Source organism: Glandiceps talaboti, chromosome 18 (assembly GCF_964340395.1).
Source record: "Glandiceps talaboti chromosome 18, keGlaTala1.1, whole genome shotgun sequence".
In the NCBI taxonomy this organism is placed as follows: Eukaryota; Metazoa; Hemichordata; class Enteropneusta; family Spengelidae; genus Glandiceps; species Glandiceps talaboti.
In genome coordinates, this window is record NC_135566.1 from 842,501 (window position 1) to 867,238 (window position 24,738).

The window sequence follows — 24,738 nt, forward strand, 5'->3', positions numbered from 1 at the left end:
CGCACCATTCCAATGTGTGTAGCAACTAGAAAGTTAATGCCCACACCAGTCCTCTGTGTTAGCAGCTGGGAAGTTATTGCCTGCACCAGTTGACAACTGGAAAGGTTAATGCTCGCACCATTCCAATGTGTGTAGCAACTAGAAAGTTAATGCCCACACCAGTCCAATATGTTTGCAACTAGAAAGTTAATGCCTGCACCAGTCCAATGTGAACACCAAGCTAGCTTAGTGTTAACAGACTAGTAGTATTCTTGTACTGGACTATAGATGAGGTGCCTTCATTCATACCAGCATGGTACCATATTACAGATTCACTAGTTTTTCTCTCGATAGCTGTAAGAGTTTTTTCATAATGTTTTTAAAAATGTGGTAATGTTTGACACCATTCAGTATTTTTGTTAAAGTTTGGGAACACGTTTTACAGATATGAACCCGGTAAAATTTGCATAGATTTTCATACTTCTTACCTTAGGGTAAAATACTCGGTGAGCTCCCATACTCTTGACTTGCTTGCAGCATTTAATAGAAATTCCCCCTGTGTACATGTATGCTTGAGTACACAGCTACAGGTCACCATTGTGATCAGCAGATTTTGGTCTTCAAACCACTATACAATGTTTACTTGTTGTTATTTCTAGGGTTACAGAGATAATCCTAAAGTTAATGCATTGTATGTTCTTAAAGGCTCAACAGACGGTAAGGAAAACAACTCATCTTATTATATGTCTTTTATTGGAAAATGTTTGTATATAGCTTAAAAAATTATTTATGAGTTGGTAGATTAGAGATACAAGATCTTTCAGGCTATCTGTGATTATTTGTCTGAAGTGGTTGTATTGTGTGATGTCTGATATCAGTGTGTGTGTGTGTGTGTGTGTGTGTGTGTGTGTGTGTGTGTGTGTGTGTGTGTGTGTGTGTGTATGGTCTGTATGTGTGTCAGTTGTCTGTCTGTGTGTTGTCTGTGTATGTGTGTGTTGTCTGTGTGTGTGTGTTGTCTGTATGTGTGTCAGTTGTCTGTCTGTGTGTTGTCTATGTATGTGTGTGTTGTCTGTATGTGTCAGTGTGTGTGTGTGTTGTCTGTGTGTGTGTAAGAGATTCATATGGAAGATAAGATGGGGGTTTACTACAACTGGCTGTTATCACAGGGGGGTTGTAGTACAATTGGCTGTTATCATCAGGGAGTGGTATTACAATTGGCTGTTATCGGAGGGGGGGGGGTAGTACAATTGGCTGTCATCATCAGGGTGTGGTATTACAATCGGCTGTTATCGGGGGGGGGGGGGGTTAGTACAATTGGCTGTTATCATCAGGGGGGTATTACAATTGGCTCCTATCATCAGAGGGGGGGGGGGGTAGTACAATTGGCTGTTATCATGTGTCTCTTCTTAGACACATAAAATGATATCTAAGTGATACAACTAGCTGGGATTTTATTGCCACCATCCTACTTCCACTGGTGAATACTTATAGCTTTCTTCAACCTCTGCTTATCCTACTTCCACTGGTGAATACTTATAGCTTTCTCCAACCTCTGCTTAAGTTCCCTTTCACAAGTATTACAAGTCTCCATGTTCATTTTTGTTTGTCATTTCAGTGGTCATGGGTTTTATTATTCTATACATTTTTCATGTGATGTAAATAATATTGTTGTTTTCTGTTGTACATTTACTGTAGATGTTCCCAAACTACCACCAATTCCAGGACTTGATTTAGATGAAGAAGAAGAGGAGGAGGAAGATACAGAGAGAGAACAAAGGAGAGAAATGAAAAAAAAAAGAACTTCAGGACCAAAAACTGTCGATCCTTATGCGTCTGACGACAGTAGCCTAATGTTTCCAATTCTCATATCAGTTGGCATTTTTATTCCAACATTGTTTTGTCTTTGCAGGTTATAGTTATTATTTATATTTCTAACAAAAAATCCTAAGATGTGTATATTTTCTATGAAAAATGGTAAATACCTTCTTAAACATTTTCAAGGGCTATTTCATGCTCATAAGTTCACTTTCACCTTATACAAAGTATTACAAGTCCACATGTTCATTTTTGTTTTGTCATTTCAGTATTGGGTTTTTATTGTTCTGTACATTTCTCATGTTAGGTAAAGCTAACATTTTTAGTGTATGTTTCTTGTCAATGAATTTATTACAAAAAAAAATTGATTTTGGAAAGATGGCAATTATGTATAAATGTTTCATAGTGCAGCTAGCATACATTTCCAGTGAATAGTGCCCTCTATTGTGATAGTGAGAAATTATAGATATTATAGACCTGTATTGTATATCAACATGTTGATAAAACAGGTAATGACAGAGTTTGTGTTCATCTTACCTTGTTGAAATAAAAGGTTTATATGACATCACCCTTCCTACACATGGTATGTTGTCACTAGAGGGCACCCTTTACAGGAAAGTGTAGTATGTTTTTATTATTTGCACCAATATTTGTAATCAGATAATTTTTGTAATGTGCTCCTGGTGCTGTGGAATATAAATGAATGTTTTTTAAAAGTAAATAAAAAAATGTGCATTGTAGTCTGACTTTTAGAGCAGTCAACTGAAGTTCATGCTATTCTGCCCCACTGCGTCACCCTAAGACTACAATATTTAGAAAAATTAAGGCACCTCAGGTTAGTATAACTCTGTCCGACTATGTCACCCTAACTACATGCAGTAAAATTAAGGCACCTCAGGTTAGTGTAACTCTGTCCGACTATGTCACCCTAACTACATTCAGTAAAATTAAGGCACCTCAGGTTAGTGTAACTCTGTCCGACTATGTCACCCTAACTACATGCAGTAAAATCTTTCAATAGACAAAGTAATGCTCTTTTTCCCTGGAGAAGTTGGTCCTTTTTCTCCCTAGGGGTATCTGTTTGTACACAACTAAGCACAGGTTGGTCCTCTTTCTCCCTAGGGGATATTTATTTGTACACAACTAAGTACAAGATGGGAGAAAGTGGATTAAGATACCTCAGGTATAATGTGAATGTATCCTAGTATGGCAATTATTTTGTACAGTAATATGGCAGCCAAAGTTGTATAAAACAAGCGTGCACATAGTATCTTAATATTAATTCTGAAATAATTTATTTGTGAAGGCTGAATTTTGTAAGTTTGTTACAGTAACACTGTTTGCTCATGTTTAACATCCATCCCTCACTCGTGGAGTTGGATTGACATTTCCATAGTAATTTGGTACATGTACCGGTACAACGTAAAGAAAGGGTATCAGGGTCAAAATAATGTTTTTACAGTGTATCTATCTTGTCAGGAGCTTTTGCAATGTTTTATGAACTTGACTATTTCTATTATAGCCAGTACATTTTGAGGAGTTCAAGGTAGGGAAGTGGTACCCTTATTCTGTTTAGTTTTAGAAAGTTTTAGACAGGAAAATGTTTCTCAAGCCGAGAACCAAAACATACTTTACACATAGTAAGTATGTGTTTGTATACAGGTGGGACCGGCATGTAAGGTTTGACTGACAAAGGGTTGCTGGCGGCCAAGCGGTTAGCTCATATGATGCTACCTCAGCAGCTTGAGTTCGAACCCGCAAAGCATCAGCTGGGTTTGATTAAAATTAACCAGGTCTGTATGTAAGAAGGGTGATGCAAGGGCACTAGGTCACTGGGCATGTGGTAACCATTCAACAAATTTCTAAATTTATTTGGATGAATAAAGATTATTATAAAAGAAAGGTCCATATGGTAGACCAGTATGCTTTCCTGTTTTGCAGACTACTTGTTTGTCAACAATCTGATTTGTAACGTGTACAATTTGCCACACTGCCACAATTGATCCATATTTTTGGCATCTTGAAAACAAAGCTGTGAAAACCTTCAACTTAAGTGATAGAATACAGTACTAGATACTTCAGTATAACAGATGAAAAGAATAACAGAATATCAAACTGCATTTGTTGTTACATCCAGCATAAGAAACACTGCACCCAGTTACAAAGTTATCCAAAGAAAATTTTTGTCGATTAATCTGTGATATATATGAATTGTCATGCAAAATAAAGTGGTGCAAAATGAGTTTATAACATTTTTTTAAACTCCTGAGATGTTTAGTTTTAACACTTGCTTTTAAAACTGGTCAGACTAGTATGCTGTTGATGGCTATGGTGACTGATGTGTGAGGGCGCCCCATCAAGGCATATCTTGCAGACTAAACCCTGAGTAGGCTGAAAGATATGTCATGTTGTTCCGCCCTCCTCTCACCAATGACTGATGTGTGAGGGCGCCCCATCAAGGCATACCTTACAGACTAAGCCCTGAGTAGGCTGAAAGATATGTCGTGTTGTTCCGCTCTCCTCTCACCAGTGACTGATGTGTGAGGGCGCCCCATCAAGGCATATCTTACAAACTAATCCCTGGGTAAACTGAAAGATCCGGCCTGTTTCTGCTCATGTACTTTGCTCCAATGGGGTTAGATCAATGTGATAGCAAGTGGTTATGTGAGCATATTAAGATCGATCTACAAGTCTGAGTCCTGGGTGATCTATTTAGATATTCATACAACTGGTACATGAGGAGCAATTCATAGTGTGTTACAATCTGTTGAAAATATGGATTTAAATATTGGCTTTCACTTGCTGAGGGCTTTTTACACTGGTCGTCACCATTTCTTACCGACCAGAACTCGAGTTTTGTTGGGGAGTACCCAACACGTTTACTTTTATCGTGTCACCTTTGCACATTTGGTTTTGTATATTTGACACCTCAGTAGACTTAAAATATACATGAAAGGATTGACTACACATTGAAGATTGTAAATATGAGTTGCCACTCCACAAGATTGTAATGAGATTTCATCCTCAAAAGGTGGTTCACTTCTGTTAATTACTGAAATAACATCATTTTTACCTGAACTGTACTGCTGTATACAAATCTTTGACTTTATGAATTAGATAGTAATTTAGCTAAAAATGTAGAAATATAAAATACAGTTGTGGTTGGCATTCAGATAGACTATGTAATATAGACTAATATAGCATTAATGACAACACTGAGGCCCTCCCCCAAAATTGTTTGGTTCCATTAACCTGACCCAACCTAGTTTTTGACTGCCACCTGAAACTTTTGTTAAGGTAAAAATCCTACCTACCCATCCTATTTTTAAATTGGACGTTATCAGAACCACACAATTTGTTTTGTCCAATTTTTATTTAGGCCATAAAAAAATAATTGTTTGGTTCCAGTTACCCGACCCACCTAGCTTTTCACTGCCGACCCTAAACTTTTTTTTGTCGAAAAAAAAAATTGCAAAAAATGTGAAGTCTCATGAGAAATAGTGGATGTGGAAACTGATATCAACTTAAAAAGACAAAATAAAACTGTTCTTCCAATCTGTAATGGTTGTACATATGATAGGAAGAAATAAACAACACAGAGACCATTTGGGAAACAATGGAAAACATGAACTAGACACTCACACAGAAAAAAAAATATAATAAAATAAAAAATCTAACTACCCCCACCTATTCTAGAATTGAAAATTGAGCATAATCTGAACCACACATTTTTTTTATTAGGCCTTACAGTCCAGTAAAAAAAAATTTCATCATGCCATTTCTTTATAGTACATTGTTATTCTGACAATAGTTGTGTCCATTCACCATTCATTTCCCATTGACATCATCAAAGATTTGAAAAAATATTTTTGGGACATAGTCACTAAGTTTTGAAAAACAGGGTGAGATAGATGTGGATAGATATAGATCACTAACCAACAAAATCAATGTTGTTGAAGGGGAAGGTGTATGTATGTATTCTACTGATGTCAGGCCAGATAGCCAAGTCTCTCTACACAATAGCTATAGGCTGGAGACTTAGCTATCTGACTTGGCATAGTGGTGAATGACATCAGGCCAGATAGCCAGTCTCTCTACACACAATAGCTATAGGCTGGAGACTTGGCTATCTGACTTGGCATAGTGGTGAATGACGGAAGGCCTGATAGTCAGTCTCTCTACACAATAGCTATAGGCTGGAGACTTGGCTATCTGACTTGGCATACTGATGAATGATGTCAGGCCAGATAGCCAAGTCTCTCTACACATTAGCTATAGCTGGGAGACTTGGCTATCTGACTTAGCATAGTGGTGAATGACATCAGGCCAGATAGCCATATCTCACTTATACTGTACAGCTGCTAACTTCTGTGCATACTTTCAATATGCAAGCATTATTTTGTCAGTAGCATATAACGTATTGAGCAGCTACCACTCTCTACTATTGTTGCCATCCATGTTGATTTCATGTTCATTGCCGCACATCAAATCTGTTGATTTTTTCAAAACTACCTAGAGTACATTACACTTACCTTGTCATAATCTGTCTTGTCTTTCGTGTCATTTTAGAAACCGTTTTTTTTTTGTATGATGTTTTTAAGGAAATCATCACCATTATTAATTTTGGCGTTAGATTCAAAATGATTGTTTCACATCAACAGGAGAATAAAAATCATTATGGTGTTCTGAGCTCAATCTGTACAAGTGTCTTTTTAGTCCTTGCCTAGAGCCAAGTCATGTGGGAAGAGAATAGCCAAAGTCCCCACACAAGTGACACAACTTGACTCTTGGCTATTTTAGCCTGTAAGCATCAACATGGGAAGTATGGGGGGGAGGGGGCTTTGTTTTCAATCTTACATGCATCAACACAGGGTGGGAACCATGCAATTTCCTGCCATTAGTTTTCAGTGAAATACACCATAGTCTGTCAATATCATGAAAACAAAAGATTATACAGTTTGGCCACTAGGAGTGCTGTTTGAAATAAATGCACAAGTTAAGGTCATAATAGTCAAGTACCATATCTTGAAAAATAGCATTTCCATTGTTCTATGGCAAAGTTGATTGCATTCTCAATGAGTTAAAACCAACTATGTTTAAGATCACATCATATTAAGGAACTTACAGACAGGTAATTTTAATAGTCACATTTGGCTGATTGTGGAGCACTGGCATTTGTTTCCCGAGATATGCAAAGTGTTTACTTCACGGTGAGTGAACTTGCGTGATCACAGAAGCAAGTTTAATTTTACCCCTTTCATATATAGTTGGCTAAACACATCTATATTATCGATATTATCGACATTTCATTGTATTTTGATAGAACTGTGCTGAGCCATATCTCGGGGAAACAAGTGCACCCTCTTGTGGCAGACCAAATAGAGTGCAGTACAGTGGTAGTACTTGACCTTTCATACCATGAAACAAAGTCTATTCTAAACTCACATGTAGGTCGTAGAGGTGTTATCATACACCATGTCTGTCTTTTCACAAAGGACAGAGAGTAGACTAGAAGCCAATAACAACAAATTCAACAACAAATCCTCACTTGTCAACAGACTAACAAGATTTACTGCCAGCATTGACTGTTGGGCAAAATAGATTTCCACACACTTTCACCATCTTTATATTTTGTTTATTAAAAGATATATTATTATAATTATATTTCATGTAACAAAATTTTAATGTATTTGTGCCACTTTCTGTTCTAAAATTTTATCACCTGAATATTCTTTAATACCTTTCCTGAGAATTTCTCTTAAATTTTAATAAAATTTTCTCTGTAAAATATAATCTGGAATTTGTAGTAATTAAGATAAAAAAATGCTGTAATATCCAAATTTATGAACATTTGTCATGGTCTGTAATTTATAAAACTTACACTAGCTGTAACTGGGGGATAATTTTTTCAATCAGACAACCAGCAATATATTCACTGACAGTTGTTAAAATACCAATAATTAGACATTGTACATGTTACTAATTCATAGTATAGTAATCAGTTGAAGTCATGATTTATTGGGGTACTGATTTTTGAATGTGAACCATTAAATCAATTTGATTGTGTATACATGTATTGCACTAAACTATGTGCACAGTTACACAAATATGTTAACCTACAGGTGATTCAATAATGTGCAGAAGTTTCGAAAAAAACATTTCAGTTTCAGCTAGTGCAGCTTGGAATTGTGAAAAAATAAGTTTTAATCTGATTTTGTAATAATATTAAATTTCATATCTTGTATGTCCATGGTTGGTTTATTTTCTTCCTTCTTTATCAGATCACCAATCTGTCTCCTGGCCGCACCAAGTATAAGGTAGAACCAGTAGATCTGAAATGCTAGTATCATACCACAACCAATATTGCACTTAACAGGTATAGCAGAAGGAACTTCCAGTAGGGACAAGTTCTTAGTTCTGCCATAAATGTTGTAAATCAATGGAAATAGGAGAAGACGGCAGAGAAAGAATGAAGCAAGCAGGAATACTCCATTGATAGTACTTAGATTGGTATTATGCCAGCCAATCTGTAAAACAATGGGATCAAATTATAAGTACATTGTATGATATTTTAATAGATTCTTGGTCTACAAATTTTCCTACGTTATATCAAATGATTTTAGTTGGATTCACCATTTCTTGGATTTTTGGTTTATCTTATAAGTATACAAATTAAGAAAAAAAGAGAAAATTATAACTAGATACTCTGGTTTGTGAGGACGCAACATCTTATGTTACTATCTTAGTATGTCATGTGAGTAAATTTGGACCAATGGCAGTGTCTGTATCATCAGTGATGTGTACAATATGAATTACAAAAATCTCCCCTGATGCCATTTTAAGAAGAGACCAAATAAACATCTTGTAAGTCATATTGTATAATGGAGTTATTAAATACTTGCAAATGAGGACATCAAGTGTGGTTATACCGATATTACTATGTATTACTATTTGTTATATTTTTAAAGGGGAATATCACTCCAGGTAAATAAAGACACTGCATTCACTGTTCAACCATGAATAATCATTTCTGCTGACTCCCATGATGCAATGTGGTAAAGATGCCATATAATGGCATCAAATCAACTTGATGTTTCTCTGACATTGCAAGTAATTGTAGGTGATGTAAAATCTTGAAATGACTCAGTTTATGACAATGTCTCTATTTCCTGGAGTGACGTCCCCCTTTAGTAACACTACCTACCTGTTTTAATATTGCTCTTATGTGTATAAATGGATTTGCCAGTTCAGTGAAGAAGAAACAACCTACAAAGAAATCACCTTTTCCATTCCGGAAGAACTGTTGATGAAAAAGATGTATACAAAATAGACATCAGGATTGTTTACAAAATTCACAAACTGTAAAAATTCAACAAAAGTAATAAGATTAGAATGATATTTTTTATACTGTATGTTACGCTTTCCTTTGGATGATCAAGTCCCAAAGTAAATTCAGATCAAGAAACCGATTCTCTGAACTTTTAAAAGCTATTTAAAGTTTACAAGTTGTTCTTATAAAAGCAAACACCAACAGGAAGAATTCTAACTCATGGTGTTGTATCAAGTTACTCCATTATAGGAATGTATGGTCTATTGGTATATGTTGAATGAGAGATGATTGTGTTTATCCATAGACCCTCCACCCATGGTTTATCCTCTCTGAAGGAAATAAAAGAAATATGAACACCTTCCTCCTTGGGGGAAGGTGATTATAGCCAAGGTATATTGAAAGGATTTTGATATGCATGGCATCAAATACTAGTATATAAAGCAAATCATGCCTCATCTCCTTGATCGGATTTCTAGTCTGCGGTATAAACAATAACTTACAAAGTTATACTGCACGATCAGTTAAGAGTTTGAGCCTTCGATCTGTCTTGGTCGACAATCCTCATCAGAATGACAAATTACATAATTATAGCTGACCACTAGGTGGTGGTATGGTCAGCTGTAACTAAGGAATTTGTCATTCTGATGAGGATCGTCAACCAAGAGAGATCAAAAGCTCAATGCTAAGAAACTTTGAACTAATTGTGCTTTATAATAAAACCTTTGTAAATCATTTGATCTACTAAACTGATAAACATTTTTGGCCAATCATTTTCTTCTAAATGTAAGAGTTCCCCGTGATATCAGTGAAAAATGGCTACATACCATGATAACTGGATAGCCTAAAAGTGCAAGAGCCAAATGATGTAAAATCATGGCAGGGTGTGCTTTGGTAAAACTGATGACAGCATTGGTGAATTTCTCTCTCTGTAGATGTGGATTTTTGTACATATATACAACATACATAGCATAGATGTCGTACAGCATATATGGTAGACCAAATGAAATGTAACTGTTCACCAACCAATGACTGAAAAAAACACACAATATCACACATTGATACAGTTTTAAGTCTTTTCTGAATATGCCTAGGATTCAATCCCAGGTTCTGACAATAGTGTTATTTCTGACCAGTGAAGCTATAAGGATTATATGATGTGAATTTATTATGCACCTTTCCTCCCGAGAACTCAAGGCACTCACAATTTAATCCTAATATGCAGTAGGCCTTTCATACAATTTGCTAGTGGTAGCTAGTATGTAATACAATTTGCTAGTGGTAGCTAGTATGTAATACAATCTGCTAGTGGTAGCTAGTATTGTTTGTTAGTAATCACCACAATGTCTTATGTGTACAAAGATGTTGAGATAATGTTACGACAGTTACAACATTCAATGATCTACTATTCACAGTAATAAACTTTTAAGGTGGCTGAAAGGAACTAAAATATACAGTACCTGTCATACATAACATCATTGGTGCAGGATTGGACAATGATGAGACCACATATAAATGCAAGAATTGCCTGTATGATAGACACTAACCTATGATAATATCAAATACAGAAAACAGTGTCAAGTATATCAGGTAATATATACAACAATGGCATATTATTATGAAAAATGTTATAAAATATTAAGTATGGCTTATTGATTTTACCCATTTGATTTACAAATCACTTCATGTATTTCCAATAACAAACTTTCTTTTTTTTTCTTTCTTTTTTACACATTTTAAAGTTTTTAGCAATTTATTGACAAAGCATATTTGTTTCACATTATTTTTTCATGTAGAAAAACTCGGTGAAAATGCTTCATTCATCAAGAATCCAAAATAAATATCCGTTTCGCAATCATATCGTTACTTTTATTGGACTTTGTAAAATTTCTGTAAGTATTCAAAATTATCTTTGAACAGAAATTGACAGATTGTAAATTTGCTGTATTATAATTTTAGATGGAATTAAAAGTCCATAAAATTGAGTGAATTTCACTTGACTCAAGAATTGCAATACGCAGTACTGTTAGATGTTTGGGTGTGCCCGCATTGGTCAATAAACAATATTAACCTTAGGCAACCTTTATGCATGTGGCAAGTTTACGTCACATGGTCGGTCACTATGGGGTCACGACTTACTTTTCTGCAATCGTGGAGCTGACCACATCACTGTTGGTAAATCTTTTGCAATATGGAGCGGATATTGATCTGATTAGCCAGTAGCATCCTGGAAAAAAAACACATCCAAGTAGGAATGGAAAGATCCACGACATTCTCGGACGAATCTTCGGATCATTTGGGTCAGAGATCAGCGGGTACCTTATGCATGTCCGGCTTACAATGTATGCATGTGCTTTGCTTCAGGCTTTGTATTGTTTACTTTAGCAGCCCGTAGGTGGCGCTGTCACGAGTGTACCTGCCCCAGCTACAGCTCGAGTTCATCAAACCATGGAAGTGGGTTATACTTTCATGTTCAAACCGATAAACCCCACGTTATTCGATTTATCACGGGCAGCAGTGACCATATGATTAATGAAATTGATTTTTCTGTTGTTTTCTTCTTTTTCCTGGCTAGTCTTCTCTCCCGACTGTATATTAATATTTTATTGACTGAATACAGACATCTCAACCTGTAGATACTACTGGTACCAAATAAGGTTTAATGTATTCATGAAAGAATCACATCGAATTCTGTAAACTTTTCAGGAACCTTATCTGCTAGAAATAAATACAGATATGATAATAATTGTCCATTGTTATATCACAGAATCAGTGGCTTCAAGGAAAAAAACCAATATCACAAGATTAGGTTTTGTTGTAGTCTGTTTATGGCAGTGATGTGACTGGACTGACTCCAGTACAATAACACTTGTTTTAATAGTGAGGACTGTTATTAGAGTCATTCAGTTCAATAAACAGGCTTACTTTGTGGTGAAGAGAAATCAAGTATTATTACATAAATATGGTCAATGTAAGGTAAAATGGGGGACTGGAAGGTAAAATAGTCTACAACATCGGACAGAAAGATTTCTTTAATTGTGGGTATAGTACTTTTTTTATCGTTTCAAAATAACCTCAACAACAGACTTTTTGATCCAAACAACTCTATTTTCAGCCAAACTCTGATGAATTTCTTCCCCACACAGTACTTTCTCTCTCTCATTCATCCAAACAAATGATATATGTCACACTGAGAAAACACATATTTTATAAAACATTTTAATTAGTTTATGCATTTTTCGTTAACTAACACTTTATCAAATAAGTAAAACAGAACTGACACACATTCACTGAATGGTGGTGTGCACAGAAGTCATTTACAGTCAATTCAGCCCTAATGACAATAACTGCAGCATTAGTTTTGAATTTCAATTGTTAAGTTTATAGCTTTTTTCATTCAGGGGTTGAAACTCAAAAAGTTTGGGTTTAAACTCAGGAACGAAATAAACTAAAAAATTCAAATACAAAACTAGTGCTACGATTAGTTCAGCTAATTCGGCCCAAGTTGTACTTTATATGAATATCTGCAAAGAATTCATTGTTTATGTAAATATAATCAATAGAAAAATAAAAAATTGTAACTTGATCAGAAGTAAATTTATTACATTTTTTCCTGTTGGGTACTGTACTGTAATAATTTGATATACCTTTTCTAAAAGGTACTAGACCCTCAGGTAAAAGTTGCTAATCTGGTGGGAGTGTCAGTCAACCAAGTAAAGCAGTTGACGCAGTCAAGAAGTGAGTTCACTGAGTTGATCCAGCAATGGTTCAGCCTATCTCTGTTGCAAGTTCGCTAAGTTGGTCTGGCAATGGTTCAGCCTTTCTCTGTTGTGAGTTCGACAAGTTGGTCCGGCAACTTTTCAGCATATCTCTATCATGACAGTGGTTGTTTTTTTGGAAGAACACAAATAACAAAACATGATCATCTTCATGAATGTTTAAACCAACATTTTTACAAACAATACATTTTCTGTCAAAAGTAGCTTTACCAACATGTCACCCCAATTTGAACCAATGCGGATTTATCATCTAGTTATATATGGATACTCTGCATATATATTAACTAATATATAAAAGTATATCAAAATAGGAAGATAAAATATGAATACTGTAACAGATATGATAATTACAAATATACAAAATAGAGATAAAATAAACAACAAAACAAAATTTCTTGATTTTTACAATTTGCAAAATATGAAATTCAAATATATGAGGTTCAACCTCATCCCAGTGTAAATAATGATCATTTCAAGTGTAACTCCACATAATATAACCCCACAGAAATGCGAAAGTTAACAAAACCCTACATCAAGTTTAGTGGCATAATGTTACATTTGAAAATAAAGACTAAATACTAACTTTGGTATTAGAAATACTACACAAGTATGGCACTTTGTCAATCAAATACTTTCCTTCACGGAACAAAATAAGGTTGATAATCTAACCCTGTGATATATTTTACCCTGACTATGTAACATAAAGAATCTTAAAGTTTGATATTTAATCTTGTAACCCTGGTAATATATAGTTTACCTTGACTATGTAACACAAACAATCTTAAAGTTTGATATTTAATCTTGGTAGTATATAGTTTACCTTGACTATGTAACACAAACAATCTTAAAGTTTGATATTTAATCTTGGTAGTATATAGTTTACCTTGACTATGTAACACAAACAATCTTAAAGTTTGATATTTAATCTTGGTAATATATAGTTTACCTTGACTATGTAACACAAACAATCTTAAAGTTTGATATTTAATCTTGGTAGTATATAGTTTACCTTGACTATGTAACACAAACAATCTTAAAGTTTGATAATTAATCTTGGTAGTATATAGTTTACCTTGACTATGTAACACAAACAATCTTAAAGTTTGATATTTAATCTTGGTAATATATAGTTTACCTTGACTATGTAACACAAACAATCTTAAAGTTTGATATTTAATCTTGGTAATATATAGTTTACCTTGACTATGTAACACAAACAATCTTAAAGTTTGATATTTAATCTTGGTAATATATAGTTTACCTTGACTATGTAACACAAACAATCTTAAAGTTTGATATTTAATCTTGTAACCCTGGTAATATATAGTTTACCTTGACTATGTAACACAAACAGTCATAAAGTTTGATATTTAATCTTGGTAGTATATAGTTTACCTTGACTATGTAACACAAACAATCTTAAAGTTTGATATTTAATCTTGGTAATATATAGTTTACCTTGACTATGTAACACAAACAATCTTAAAGTTTGATATTTAATCTTGGTAGTATATAGTTTACCTTGACAATGTAACACAAACAATCTTAAAGTTTTATATTTAATCTTGGTAGTATATAGTTTACCTTGATTATGTAACACAAACAATCTTAAAGTTTGATATTTAATCTTGGTAATACATAGTTTACCTTGACTATGTAACATAAACAATCTTAAAGTTTGATATTTAATCTTGGTAATATATAGTTTACCTTGACTATGTAACACAAACAATCTTAAATTTTGATATTTAATCTTGGTAATACATAGTTTACCTTGACTATGTAACACAAACAATCTTAAAGTTTGATATTTAATCTTGGTAGTATATAGTTTACCTTGACTATGTAACACAAACAATCTTAAAGTTTGATATTTAACCTTGTATCCCTGGTAATATATATTTTCTTGGCTACAAAACACAGTGTATTTCGAACAAATCTCAATATCAGTATGAAAAAACTGTCAACAAATTCAATATATGGGGCTAATTAATATTAATTTATGTATATTATGTCAATGAATATTCAAATGGGATGACAATGACATGATAGACATGAAGAATATTCATTGGCCTCACATCTTGCACTGTATTATTGTGTATGTGTGATTGATAGGCAGTTATTTTCTCCAATACCTTTGGAGTAATGACCCAAAAATAAACCTCAATCAACCCTACACTTCTTACAAATAGACCCTAAATTCCTAACAAATGGAATGTCATGTTGAGGTACATGTACTACAACAGAGACATTTATAGTTCCTTACTAGACATTGTAAAAGTAAAGTGACAAAACTTACAGGGCAGTATGAATTATTCAAAAGGTTTACATTGCACAACTTCATAGATTTCAATTGGTTAACGCAACAAAGTGAAAAGTTTTTTTGTAGAGTTTCTGTCTCTTTTTTTTGTCTCTACTCAAAGTAAATTCATGAAAAATATAAATACTATGTAGCCCTCTTACACTGTTATGATATTTCTCTGGGAGACACGTTATTTCCATCGTGATGAAGTGAAACGTTTCCAAAGTTGTAGAATTCTGACTCTTAATACAAAATTTCCATCAAGAAAGTATGACCCTGATAATATTTCAGTTCATTTTGGAATGATTTGAAGTACCATTCAATTGTAAATCCTGTACACAAGCAGTATTTCCATGAGATTGTTTGTCAGTGACTGTGTATAAACTGTTGATTGTCCGTAATGCTGCTGCTAAGATGAGTATAAACCAGTAGAATTGAAATGCAATGATAACCAGACAGCCAATATTACACTGTAGTGGAATGCTTTGAAGTACTTGCCATATAGACAGGTTCTTGGTCCTACCATAGGCATGGTACATGTATGGAAATAGTAGAAGTCGACAACAGAAAAATGTGATGATGAAGAGAACTCCAATGACAGCATACAGTTTAGTCTTCTTCCAACCAAGCTAAAATGAAGTTGAATATAGAATCAATCAATCAATCAATCAATCAATCAGCCAATCCTGATATGAAGTGATACTATCCTGATATGAAGTGATAGTATCCTGATATGGAGTGATACTATCCTGATATGAAGTGATACTATCCTGATATGAAGTGATACTATCCTGACATGAAGTGATAGTATCCTGATATGAAGTGATAGTATCCTGATATGAAGTGATACTATCCTGATATGAAGTGATAGTATCCTGATATGAAGTGATAGTATCCTGATATGAAGTGATAGTATCCTGATATGAAGTGATAGTATCCTGATATGAAGTGATACTATCCAGATATGAAGTGATAGTATCCTGATATGGAGTGATACTCTCCTGATATGAAGTGATACTATCCTGATATGAAGTGATACTATCCTGATATGAAGTGATACTATCCTGATATGAAGTGATACTATCCTGATATGGAATGATACTATCCTGATATTAAGTGATACTATCCTGATATGAAGTGATACTATCCAGATATGGAGTGATACTATCCTGATATGAAGTGATAGTATCCTGATATGAAGTGATACTATCCAGATATGGAGTGATACTATCCTGATATGAAGTGATACTATCCTGATATGAAGTGATACTATCCTGATATGGAGTGATACTATCCAGATATGGAGTGATACTATCCTGATACGAAGTGATACTATCCTGATATGGAATATATATTTTAAAATTACCCATAGATTTATGTATTTAATGATAAAAAATGTTGTTCTTACCATCTTAAGGGTAGCTCTTGCATGAAGGAATGGAATAGTTATTTCAGCTAGGTAAAAACAACCAACGAAAAAATCCCCTTTGTTGTTACGCCATGGTGACTATGAGAATGTAAGAATTCATGAAACATGAAACATGATGGTTTTATTACGACGGTGGTAATTCAGGTTTCGGCTAACTAAGATAGACAGACACTAAAATAATTGTTACATCATGTTGATATAAGCTTTTGAATGGACAGTGGATTAGATACTCACAGTAGGGTGGCATTTCTGATGACTTCCAAGATCATGCAGTGTACATTTTGGTAACTTCCAGTGTTTATATGATTTTGATTACACTGGCTTATTACATCCACACATCAGAGGAACTGCTATCACCCACTTATGTAATCTACTACATCAAACAATAGTTTTAGTTTGCATCTGTCTTAGTAAGCCAAAACCTCAATTGCCACTGTAGTGTATATGTTGGTGGAAGGTCTATGAAGGTCTATGGTATGATGCGATTTATAAAGGTAGAAAGGGTGTAGTGTGAATGTTGATGGAAGGTCTATGAAGGTCTATGGTATGATGTGATTTATAAAGGTAGAAAGGGTGTAGTGTGAATGTTGATGGAAGGTCTATGAAGGTCTGTGGTATGATGCGATTTATAAAGGTAGAAAGGGTGTAGTGTATATGTTGGTGGAAGGTCTATGAAGGTCTATGGTATGATGCGATTTATAAAGGTAGAAAGGGTGTAGTGTGAATGTTGATGGAAGGTCTATGAAGGTCTGTGAAGGTCTGTGGTATGATGCGATTTATAAAGGTAGAAAGGGTGTAGTGTGAATGTTGATGGAAGGTCTATGAAGGTCTGTGAAGGTCTGTGGTATGATGCGATTTATAAAGGTAGAAAGGGTGTAGTGTGAATGTTGATGGAAGGTCTATGAAGGTCTGTGGTATGATGCGATTTATAAAGGTAGAAAGGGTGTAGTGTGAATGTTGATGGAAGGTCTATGAAGGTCTGTGGTATGATGCGATTTATAAAGGTAGAAAGGGTGTAGTGTGAATGTTGATGGAAGGTCTATGAAGGTCTATGGTATGATGTGATTTATAAAGGTAGAAAGGGTGTAGTGTATATGTTGATGGAAGGTCTATGAAGGTCTATGAAGGTCTATGGTATGATGTGATTTATAAAGGTAGAAAGGGTGTAGTGTATATGTTGATGGAAGGTCTATGAAGGTCTATGAAGGTCTATGGTATGATGTGATTTATAAAGGTAGAAAGGGTGTAGTGTGAATGTTGATGGAAGGTCTATGAAGGTCTATGGTATGATGCGATTTATAAAGGTAGAAAGGGTGTAGTGTGAATGTTGATGGAAGGTCTATGAAGGTCTATGAAGGTCTGTGGTATGATGCGATTTATAAAGGTAGAAAGGGTGTAGTGTATATGTTGATGGAAGGTCTATGAAGGTCTATGGTATGATGCGATTTATAAAGGTAGAAAGGGTGTAGTGTATATGTTGATGGAAGGTCTATGAAGGTCTATGGTATGATGCGATTTATAAAGGTAGAAAGGGTGTAGTGTGAATGTTGATGGAAGGTCTATGAAGGTCTGTGGTATGATGCGATTTATAAAGGTAGAAAGGGTGTAGTGTGAATGTTGATGGAAGGTCTATGAAGGTCTATGGTATGATGCGATTTATAAAGGTAGAAAGGGTGTAGTGTATATGTTGATGGAAGGTCTATGAAGGTCTGTGGTATGATGCGATTTATAAAGGTAGAAAGGGTGTAGTGTATATGTTGATGGAAGGTCTATGAAGGTCTGTGGTATGATGTGATTTATAAAGGTAGAAAGGGTGTAGTGTGAATGTTGATGGAAGGTCTATGAAGGTCTGTGGTATGATGTGATTTATAAAGGTAGAAAGGGTGTAGTGTGAATGTTGATGGAAGGTCTATGAAGGTCTATGGTATGATGTGATTTATAAAGGTAGAAAGGGTGTAGTGTGAATGTTGATGGAAGGTCTATGAAGGTCTGTGGTATGATGTGATTTATAAAGGTAGAAAGGGTGTAGTGTGAATGTTGATGGAAGGTCTATGAAGGTCTATGGTATGATGCGATTTATAAAGGTAGAAAGGGTGTAGTGTATATGTTGATGGAAGGTCTATGAAGGTCTGTGGTATGATGTGATTTATAAAGGTAGAAAGGGTGTAGTGTATATGTTGATGGAAGGTCTATGAAGGTCTGTGGTATGATGCGATTTATAAAGGTAGAAAGGGTGTAGTGTGAATGTTGATGGAAGGTCTATGAAGGTCTATGAAGGTCTGTGGTATGATGTGATTTATAAAGGTAGAAAGGGTGTAGTGTGAATGTTGATGGAAGGTCTATGAAGGTCTGTGGTATGATGTGATTTATAAAGGTAGAAAGGGTGTAGTGTATATGTTGATGGAAGGTCTATGAAGGTCTGTGGTATGATGCGATTTATAAAGGTAGAAAGGGTGTAGTGTATATGTTGATGGAAGGTCTATGAAGGTCTGTGGTATGATGTGATTTATAAAGGTAGAAAGGGTGTAGTGTATATGTTGATGGAAGGTCTATGAAGGTCTGTGGTATGATGTGATTTATAAAGGTAGAAAGGGTGTAGTGTATATGTTGATGGAAGGTCTATGAAGGTCTGTGGTATGATGCGATTTATAAAGGTAGAAAGGGTGTAGTGTATATGTTGATGGAAGGTCTATGAAGGTCTATGAAGGTCTGTGGTATGATGCGATTTATAAAGGTAGAAAGGTCTGTGGTATGATGCGATTTATAAAGGTAGAAAGGGTGTAGTGTGAATGTTGATGGAAGGTCTATGAAGGTCTATGGTATGATGTGATTTATAAAGGTAGAAAGGGTGTAGTGTGAATGTTGATGGAAGGTCTATGAAGGTCTGTGGTATGATGCGATTTATAAAGGTAGAAAGGGTGTAGTGTATATGTTGATGGAAGGTCTATGAAGGTCTGTGGTATGATGCGATTTATAAAGGTAGAAAGGGTGTAGTGTATATGTTGATGGAAGGTCTATGAAGGTCTGTGGTATGATGCGATTTATAAAGGTAGAAAGGGTGTAGTGTATATGTTGATGGAAGGTCTATGAAGGTCTGTGGTATGATGTGATTTATAAAGGTAGAAAGGGTGTAGTGTATATGTTGATGGAAGGTCTATGAAGGTCTGTGGTATGATGTGATTTATAAAGGTAGAAAGGGTGTAGTGTATATGTTGATGGAAGGTCTATGAAGGTCTGTGAAGGTCTGTGGTATGATGTGATTTATAAAGGTAGAAAGGGTGTAGTGTATATGTTGATGGAAGGTCTATGAAGGTCTATGGTATGATGCGATTTATAAAGGTAGAAAGGGTGTAGTGTATATGTTGATGGAAGGTCTATGAAGGTCTGTGGTATGATGTGATTTATAAAGGTAGAAAGGGTGTAGTGTATATGTTGATGGAAGGTCTATGAAGGTCTGTGGTATGATGCGATTTATAAAGGTAGAAAGGGTGTAGTGTGAATGTTGATGGAAGGTCTATGAAGGTCTATGAAGGTCTGTGGTATGATGCGATTTATAAAGGTAGAAAGGGTGTAGTGTGAATGTTGATGGAAGGTCTATGAAGGTCTGTGGTATGATGTGATTTATAAAGGTAGAAAGGGTGTAGTGTGAATGTTGATGGAAGGTCTATGAAGGTCTGTGGTATGATGTGATTTATAAAGGTAGAAAGGGTGTAGTGTGAATGTTGATGGAAGGTCTATGAAGGTCTATGGTATGATGTGATTTATAAAGGTAGAAAGGGTGTAGTGTGAATGTTGATGGAAGGTCTATGAAGGTCTATGGTATGATGTGATTTATAAAGGTAGAAAGGGTGTAGTGTATATGTTGATGGAAGGTCTATGAAGGTCTATGGTATGATGCGATTTATAAAGGTAGAAAGGGTGTAGTGTGAATGTTGATGGAAGGTCTATGAAGGTCTATGGTATGATGTGATTTATAAAGGTAGAAAGGGTGTAGTGTATATGTTGATGGAAGGTCTATGAAGGTCTATGGTATGATGCGATTTATAAAGGTAGAAAGGGTGTAGTGTGAATGTTGATGGAAGGTCTATGAAGGTCTATGGTATGATGCGATTTATAAAGGTAGAAAGGGTGTAGTGTATATGTTGATGGAAGGTCTATGAAGGTCTGTGCTATGATGTGATTTATAAAGGTAGAAAGGGTGTAGTGTGAATGTTGATGGAAGGTCTATGAAGGTCTATGAAGGTCTATGGTATGATGTGATTTATAAAGGTAGAAAGGGTGTAGTGTGAATGTTGATGGAAGGTCTATGAAGGTCTATGAAGGTCTATGGTATGATGTGATTTATAAAGGTAGAAAGGGTGTAGTGTATATGTTGATGGAAGGTCTATGAAGGTCTATGAAGGTCTATGGTATGATGTGATTTATAAAGGTAGAAAGGGTGTAGTGTGAATGTTGATGGAAGGTCTATGAAGGTCTATGAAGGTCTATGGTATGATGTGATTTATAAAGGTAGAAAGGGTGTAGTGTATATGTTGATGGAAGGTCTATGAAGGTCTGTGGTATGATCAAAGGTAGAAAGGCGCACCAAAGATTAATGCAGTCAAGTATCAAAGATTCATGAACAACTTGCACATAACTGTCTTCTACTTTAATTAATACATCTCAAGTTAGTAGATAAAACCCATGAAAAAACACTGGTGCATGTGTTTGCTTGAGGTAAGAAGGAATGAGACAATTAAGTTTCCTGCCAAGAAATCATTAGTGTAGGTAGCTCATCAAAGCATAAACACCACAGGACCCGGGATCCCATAACTCTATTTACTGATAGAAGGATAGCTGTTATAAAAATCAAGTACAAATGTTACATGATATAAACAAACTGATAAATCGTCACCTAACCTACATCATAGGCACACCATGTTGTTTTTGTATCAGTTGTAGTGTTGTTTTTACCTACTGTTGTCTTTGCATGAAGTCTTTTCTTAGCTCACTTCATGCAAGCAAAAGCACTGGTGTTTTTTCGTGGGTTGTAAATCTGATATAAATATATGTTTGATGTATCTTAACACTAACAATTAGATGTATCAAAGACTCACAGTTTTAAATAGACTGTAAGATACGTCGTGACATTTCGCCCTCACCGGCCTCCTCTCACAGGAGTTAGGGGTTGGCCGATGTTTGAGGGCGCACCGTCACGGCGTACCTTACAGACTAAGTTTTAAATATCTCAAGAGAAATATCCCAACAACTTGGTAACAACATTAGTTAGCAAGATCATTTTACTATGAATTTTTTTAGGACAGTATACTTTCTGGCATGTATTTTATGAGCATTCACACATTCTCAGTTTTACCAGAGTCTCCACTTTGTTACCAAGATAAGCAAACCCACAGGGTGCAGTGAGTATGTTAGTGATGAATTGATTTGATTTGCTTTCTTAACATTACATCTAATCAGTATACAAACACATATTTATTTGGTGTGATAATCTCCCAGAAGATATGATGGTAGGTAAACTGTGATTAAAACTCATGATACCTTGATAAATACAAGCAGAGTGGTAAACCTTAGCAAAACACACTGCCAATTATCCTCTCCAGAATGGTTGTTGCTAGACAAAAAACAAATTATAGAAAATCTTGAGGAAGAGTAACCAGACATTTTGTAGTTTATCATTGTTCACAGTTGTATGTACTTACAATAAGTATTGGATAGCCAATTATAGCAAGAGCTAAATGGTGAACTGTAATGGCAGAGTTGTTCCTGAGGTAATCCCACATGGCAAACAATGTGGAATCAGTTTTCAAGGATGGTTTCCTTGTACAATGTATCAAATACATTGCATATACATCATATACCATATATGGTACTCCAAATGAAGCATAATTATTGGTTAACCAATGACTGGAATAGAAAATATCCAAGGAAATTAATTTACATATGTGAAAATTTACTAGTATTAAGGCTTTAAAAAGCATAAAATGAGAAGTTAAAAAAGTTGTAAATAATTCTTACACTGAAACATTAATATTTAAAAAAACAAAAAATAATCAACGTTTTTATTTGATGTGTATCTTGAATTGATAGATGTTGAATTTACATGTAATAAACTAATTTGTCAATGGAGTTGTAAGTTACCTGTCCTATTATAATACATTATATTACAAGGTTTGCAGTAATGATGTCAAAGATAAGATAAATGACATAAATGTCAATATTGCACACATGTATATGTATATGCTGCCAACACTTTCAGAGAGTAAGTATAACTTGAAATGATGAAATACATGCCATACTCAGTTACCAGTAATCAACTACTCAATGGATGTATCTCTTTGGGAAAGGTAATTTATACTTCAAAAAATGTTCTGAAAATGTCAGCTCGAACTTTTTCCAGTATTTATGACAGTTGAGTGAGTCTTACAAATCAGATATCATGATTGCCTACAAACAATTTTTATGTCTTGTATCTGATGATATAAATTATCCATGTATGACATCATCCAACAGTATTTCACTTTGGTTATCCTTGGTATTTTCTTATTTACCGAGACTTAGTCTGTAAACTGTCTATGCCCTTGGACACTTTAAATTTAGAGTTTTAATTTACATACCTTTCATAAATGACATCATCTTGACAGTGCCTTGTTATTATGTATCCACAAACTACTGCAAAAACTGCCTGCACTACTGATACAAGTCTGTAAAACAGATGGCATTATGGGTATAATTGCAAACATATAGCATTATGGGTATAATTACCTGTACTACTGATACAAGTCTGTAAAACAGATGGCATTATGGGTAAAATTGCAAACAGATAGCATTATAGGTATAATTGCCTGTAAGATAGCATTATGGGTATAATTGCAAACATATAGCATTATGGGTATAATTGCCTGTACTACTGAAACAAGTCTGTAAAACAGATAGCATCATGGGTATAAACAAACTTTCTACAAAAGAACAATTGGAGGGAGGGGCTGAGGAGAAAATGAGGGCCATGACCAAAATTTAAGAATGCAAGGTTGAAATATTTGGCTCTTGATTTGTGAGAGAGCAATGAAATTCTTGAGTTTTTTTATTTCTTTTTTTTTATTTGGGGGGGGGACCTTGGAAATTTTCATGGAGTGCTGGGGTGTGGGGGTGGTGGTGGAATTTTTCATTAACCAAAACACTTTCTCCTCACCAACATACATTTTGTCCGGTGCCTAATACAGGAGGTTGGTGTAAGAGTTTTCACACCTGTTTTAGTCACAGTGGTCAGTACCTTATTTTCTCATAAATATTATAGAGATACTTAGAGATAGACAAACATATAGATATGGAAAGATAGATAGATAGATAGATAGATACTAAGATAGATAGATACTAAGATAGATAGATAGATAGATAGATAGATAGATAGATAGATAGATAGATAGATAGATAGATAGATAGATAGATAGATAGATAGATAGATAGATAGATAGATAGATAGACAGAGACAGACCCTACAGACAGACAAATAAATAAATAAAAATAAATAAATAAATAAATAAATAAATAAATAAATGACAAATATAGACAAATTTGAAAGGGTAGTGATATTAAACGTAACTGATTGTACTTAAAGTAGTGGAAGAAAATCAGAGTGAGGTCCTAAAGACATCTGGTACAATTCACAATAAATCTACCATGACAATGTTAATTCTGATACATGTACATACAAGTCAAAGTCATTGTCAAGGTCAAAACACCACCTACTTCACTGATATGGTCACATTTACAACATCTGCATTGTCAAATCTGTCAGTGTATTGCCTCAACAGCTTCTGAATAACATAAAAAATTCCAGGGAAAAACAGACATCCAAGAAAACACAAGGTGAGATACATAACATCAAAATGGACGGACACTCTTGTCAAATAATCTCCTGTTTCCCAGGACGCTTTCACATGATATCGTAGGTCAAAGGTCAAACCGAGAACACGTTCTTTCAATTCACTTACCATAAAACACTTTTTCCATTTTATAGAATCGATTTATGTTATAGGTAAGGCTCGATGGGTATACAAAGAAACCAATAGTAACTAAAATTGTCAGTAAATCGAACAAAATTTACAAA

The 24,738-nt window shown here is 34.8% G+C and overlaps 3 protein-coding genes across 5 annotated transcripts in view; 1 reads left to right on the forward strand and 2 right to left on the reverse strand.

The window, feature by feature from the left end:
- Positions 1–4,588, forward strand: part of LOC144448806 (malectin-B-like) — a 13,443-nt gene extending 8,855 nt beyond the window's left edge. For all 3 annotated transcript variants that reach the window (XM_078139108.1, XM_078139107.1, XM_078139109.1), the window contains 2 exons: positions 639–696; positions 1,675–4,588. In XM_078139108.1, coding sequence (XP_077995234.1) covers positions 639–696; positions 1,675–1,895 — 279 coding nt within the window. In that variant the 3' untranslated portion in view covers positions 1,896–4,588. The remainder of the gene's footprint in view (positions 1–638; positions 697–1,674) is intronic.
- Positions 4,589–7,527: 2,939 nt separating this feature from the next.
- Positions 7,528–11,394, reverse strand: LOC144449216 (TLC domain-containing protein 3A-like). The gene is made up of 6 exons (XM_078139724.1): positions 11,261–11,394; positions 10,582–10,668; positions 9,949–10,153; positions 8,999–9,094; positions 8,081–8,321; positions 7,528–7,574 (listed from the first exon to the last, which is right to left on the reverse strand). Exons 1-6 carry the CDS (start codon positions 11,392–11,394, stop codon positions 7,528–7,530), a joined length of 810 nt encoding a protein of 269 aa, XP_077995850.1.
- A 4,095-nt stretch (positions 11,395–15,489) lies between these two features.
- Positions 15,490–24,625, reverse strand: LOC144449217 (TLC domain-containing protein 3A-like). Its single transcript, XM_078139725.1, has 5 exons — positions 24,378–24,625; positions 23,246–23,332; positions 22,331–22,535; positions 16,611–16,709; positions 15,490–15,831 (listed from the first exon to the last, which is right to left on the reverse strand). The coding sequence occupies exons 1-5, from the start codon at positions 24,623–24,625 to the stop codon at positions 15,490–15,492; spliced, it is 981 nt and encodes a 326-aa protein (XP_077995851.1).
- Positions 24,626–24,738: the final 113 nt, after the last annotated feature.

Coding starts and splice junctions, on each gene's coding strand:
- LOC144449217 (XM_078139725.1), bottom strand. CDS start 24,625: ATGGTAAGTGAATTGAAAGAACGTGTTCTCGGTTTGACCTTTGACCTA. Junction 22,536..23,245: donor GATGATGTCATTTATGAAAG/GTATGTAAATTA, acceptor TTTCTATTCCAG/TCATTGGTTAACCAATAATT. Junction 16,710..22,330: donor TTGGCTATCCAATACTTATT/GTAAGTACATAC, acceptor ACATTCTCATAG/TCACCATGGCGTAACAACAA.
- LOC144449216 (XM_078139724.1), bottom strand. CDS start 11,394: ATGTCGTGGATCTTTCCATTCCTACTTGGATGTGTTTTTTTTCCAGGA. Junction 10,669..11,260: donor AGCTCCACGATTGCAGAAAA/GTAAGTCGTGAC, acceptor ATATTATCATAG/GTTAGTGTCTATCATACAGG. Junction 10,154..10,581: donor AATGATGTTATGTATGACAG/GTACTGTATATT, acceptor TGTTTTTTTCAG/TCATTGGTTGGTGAACAGTT.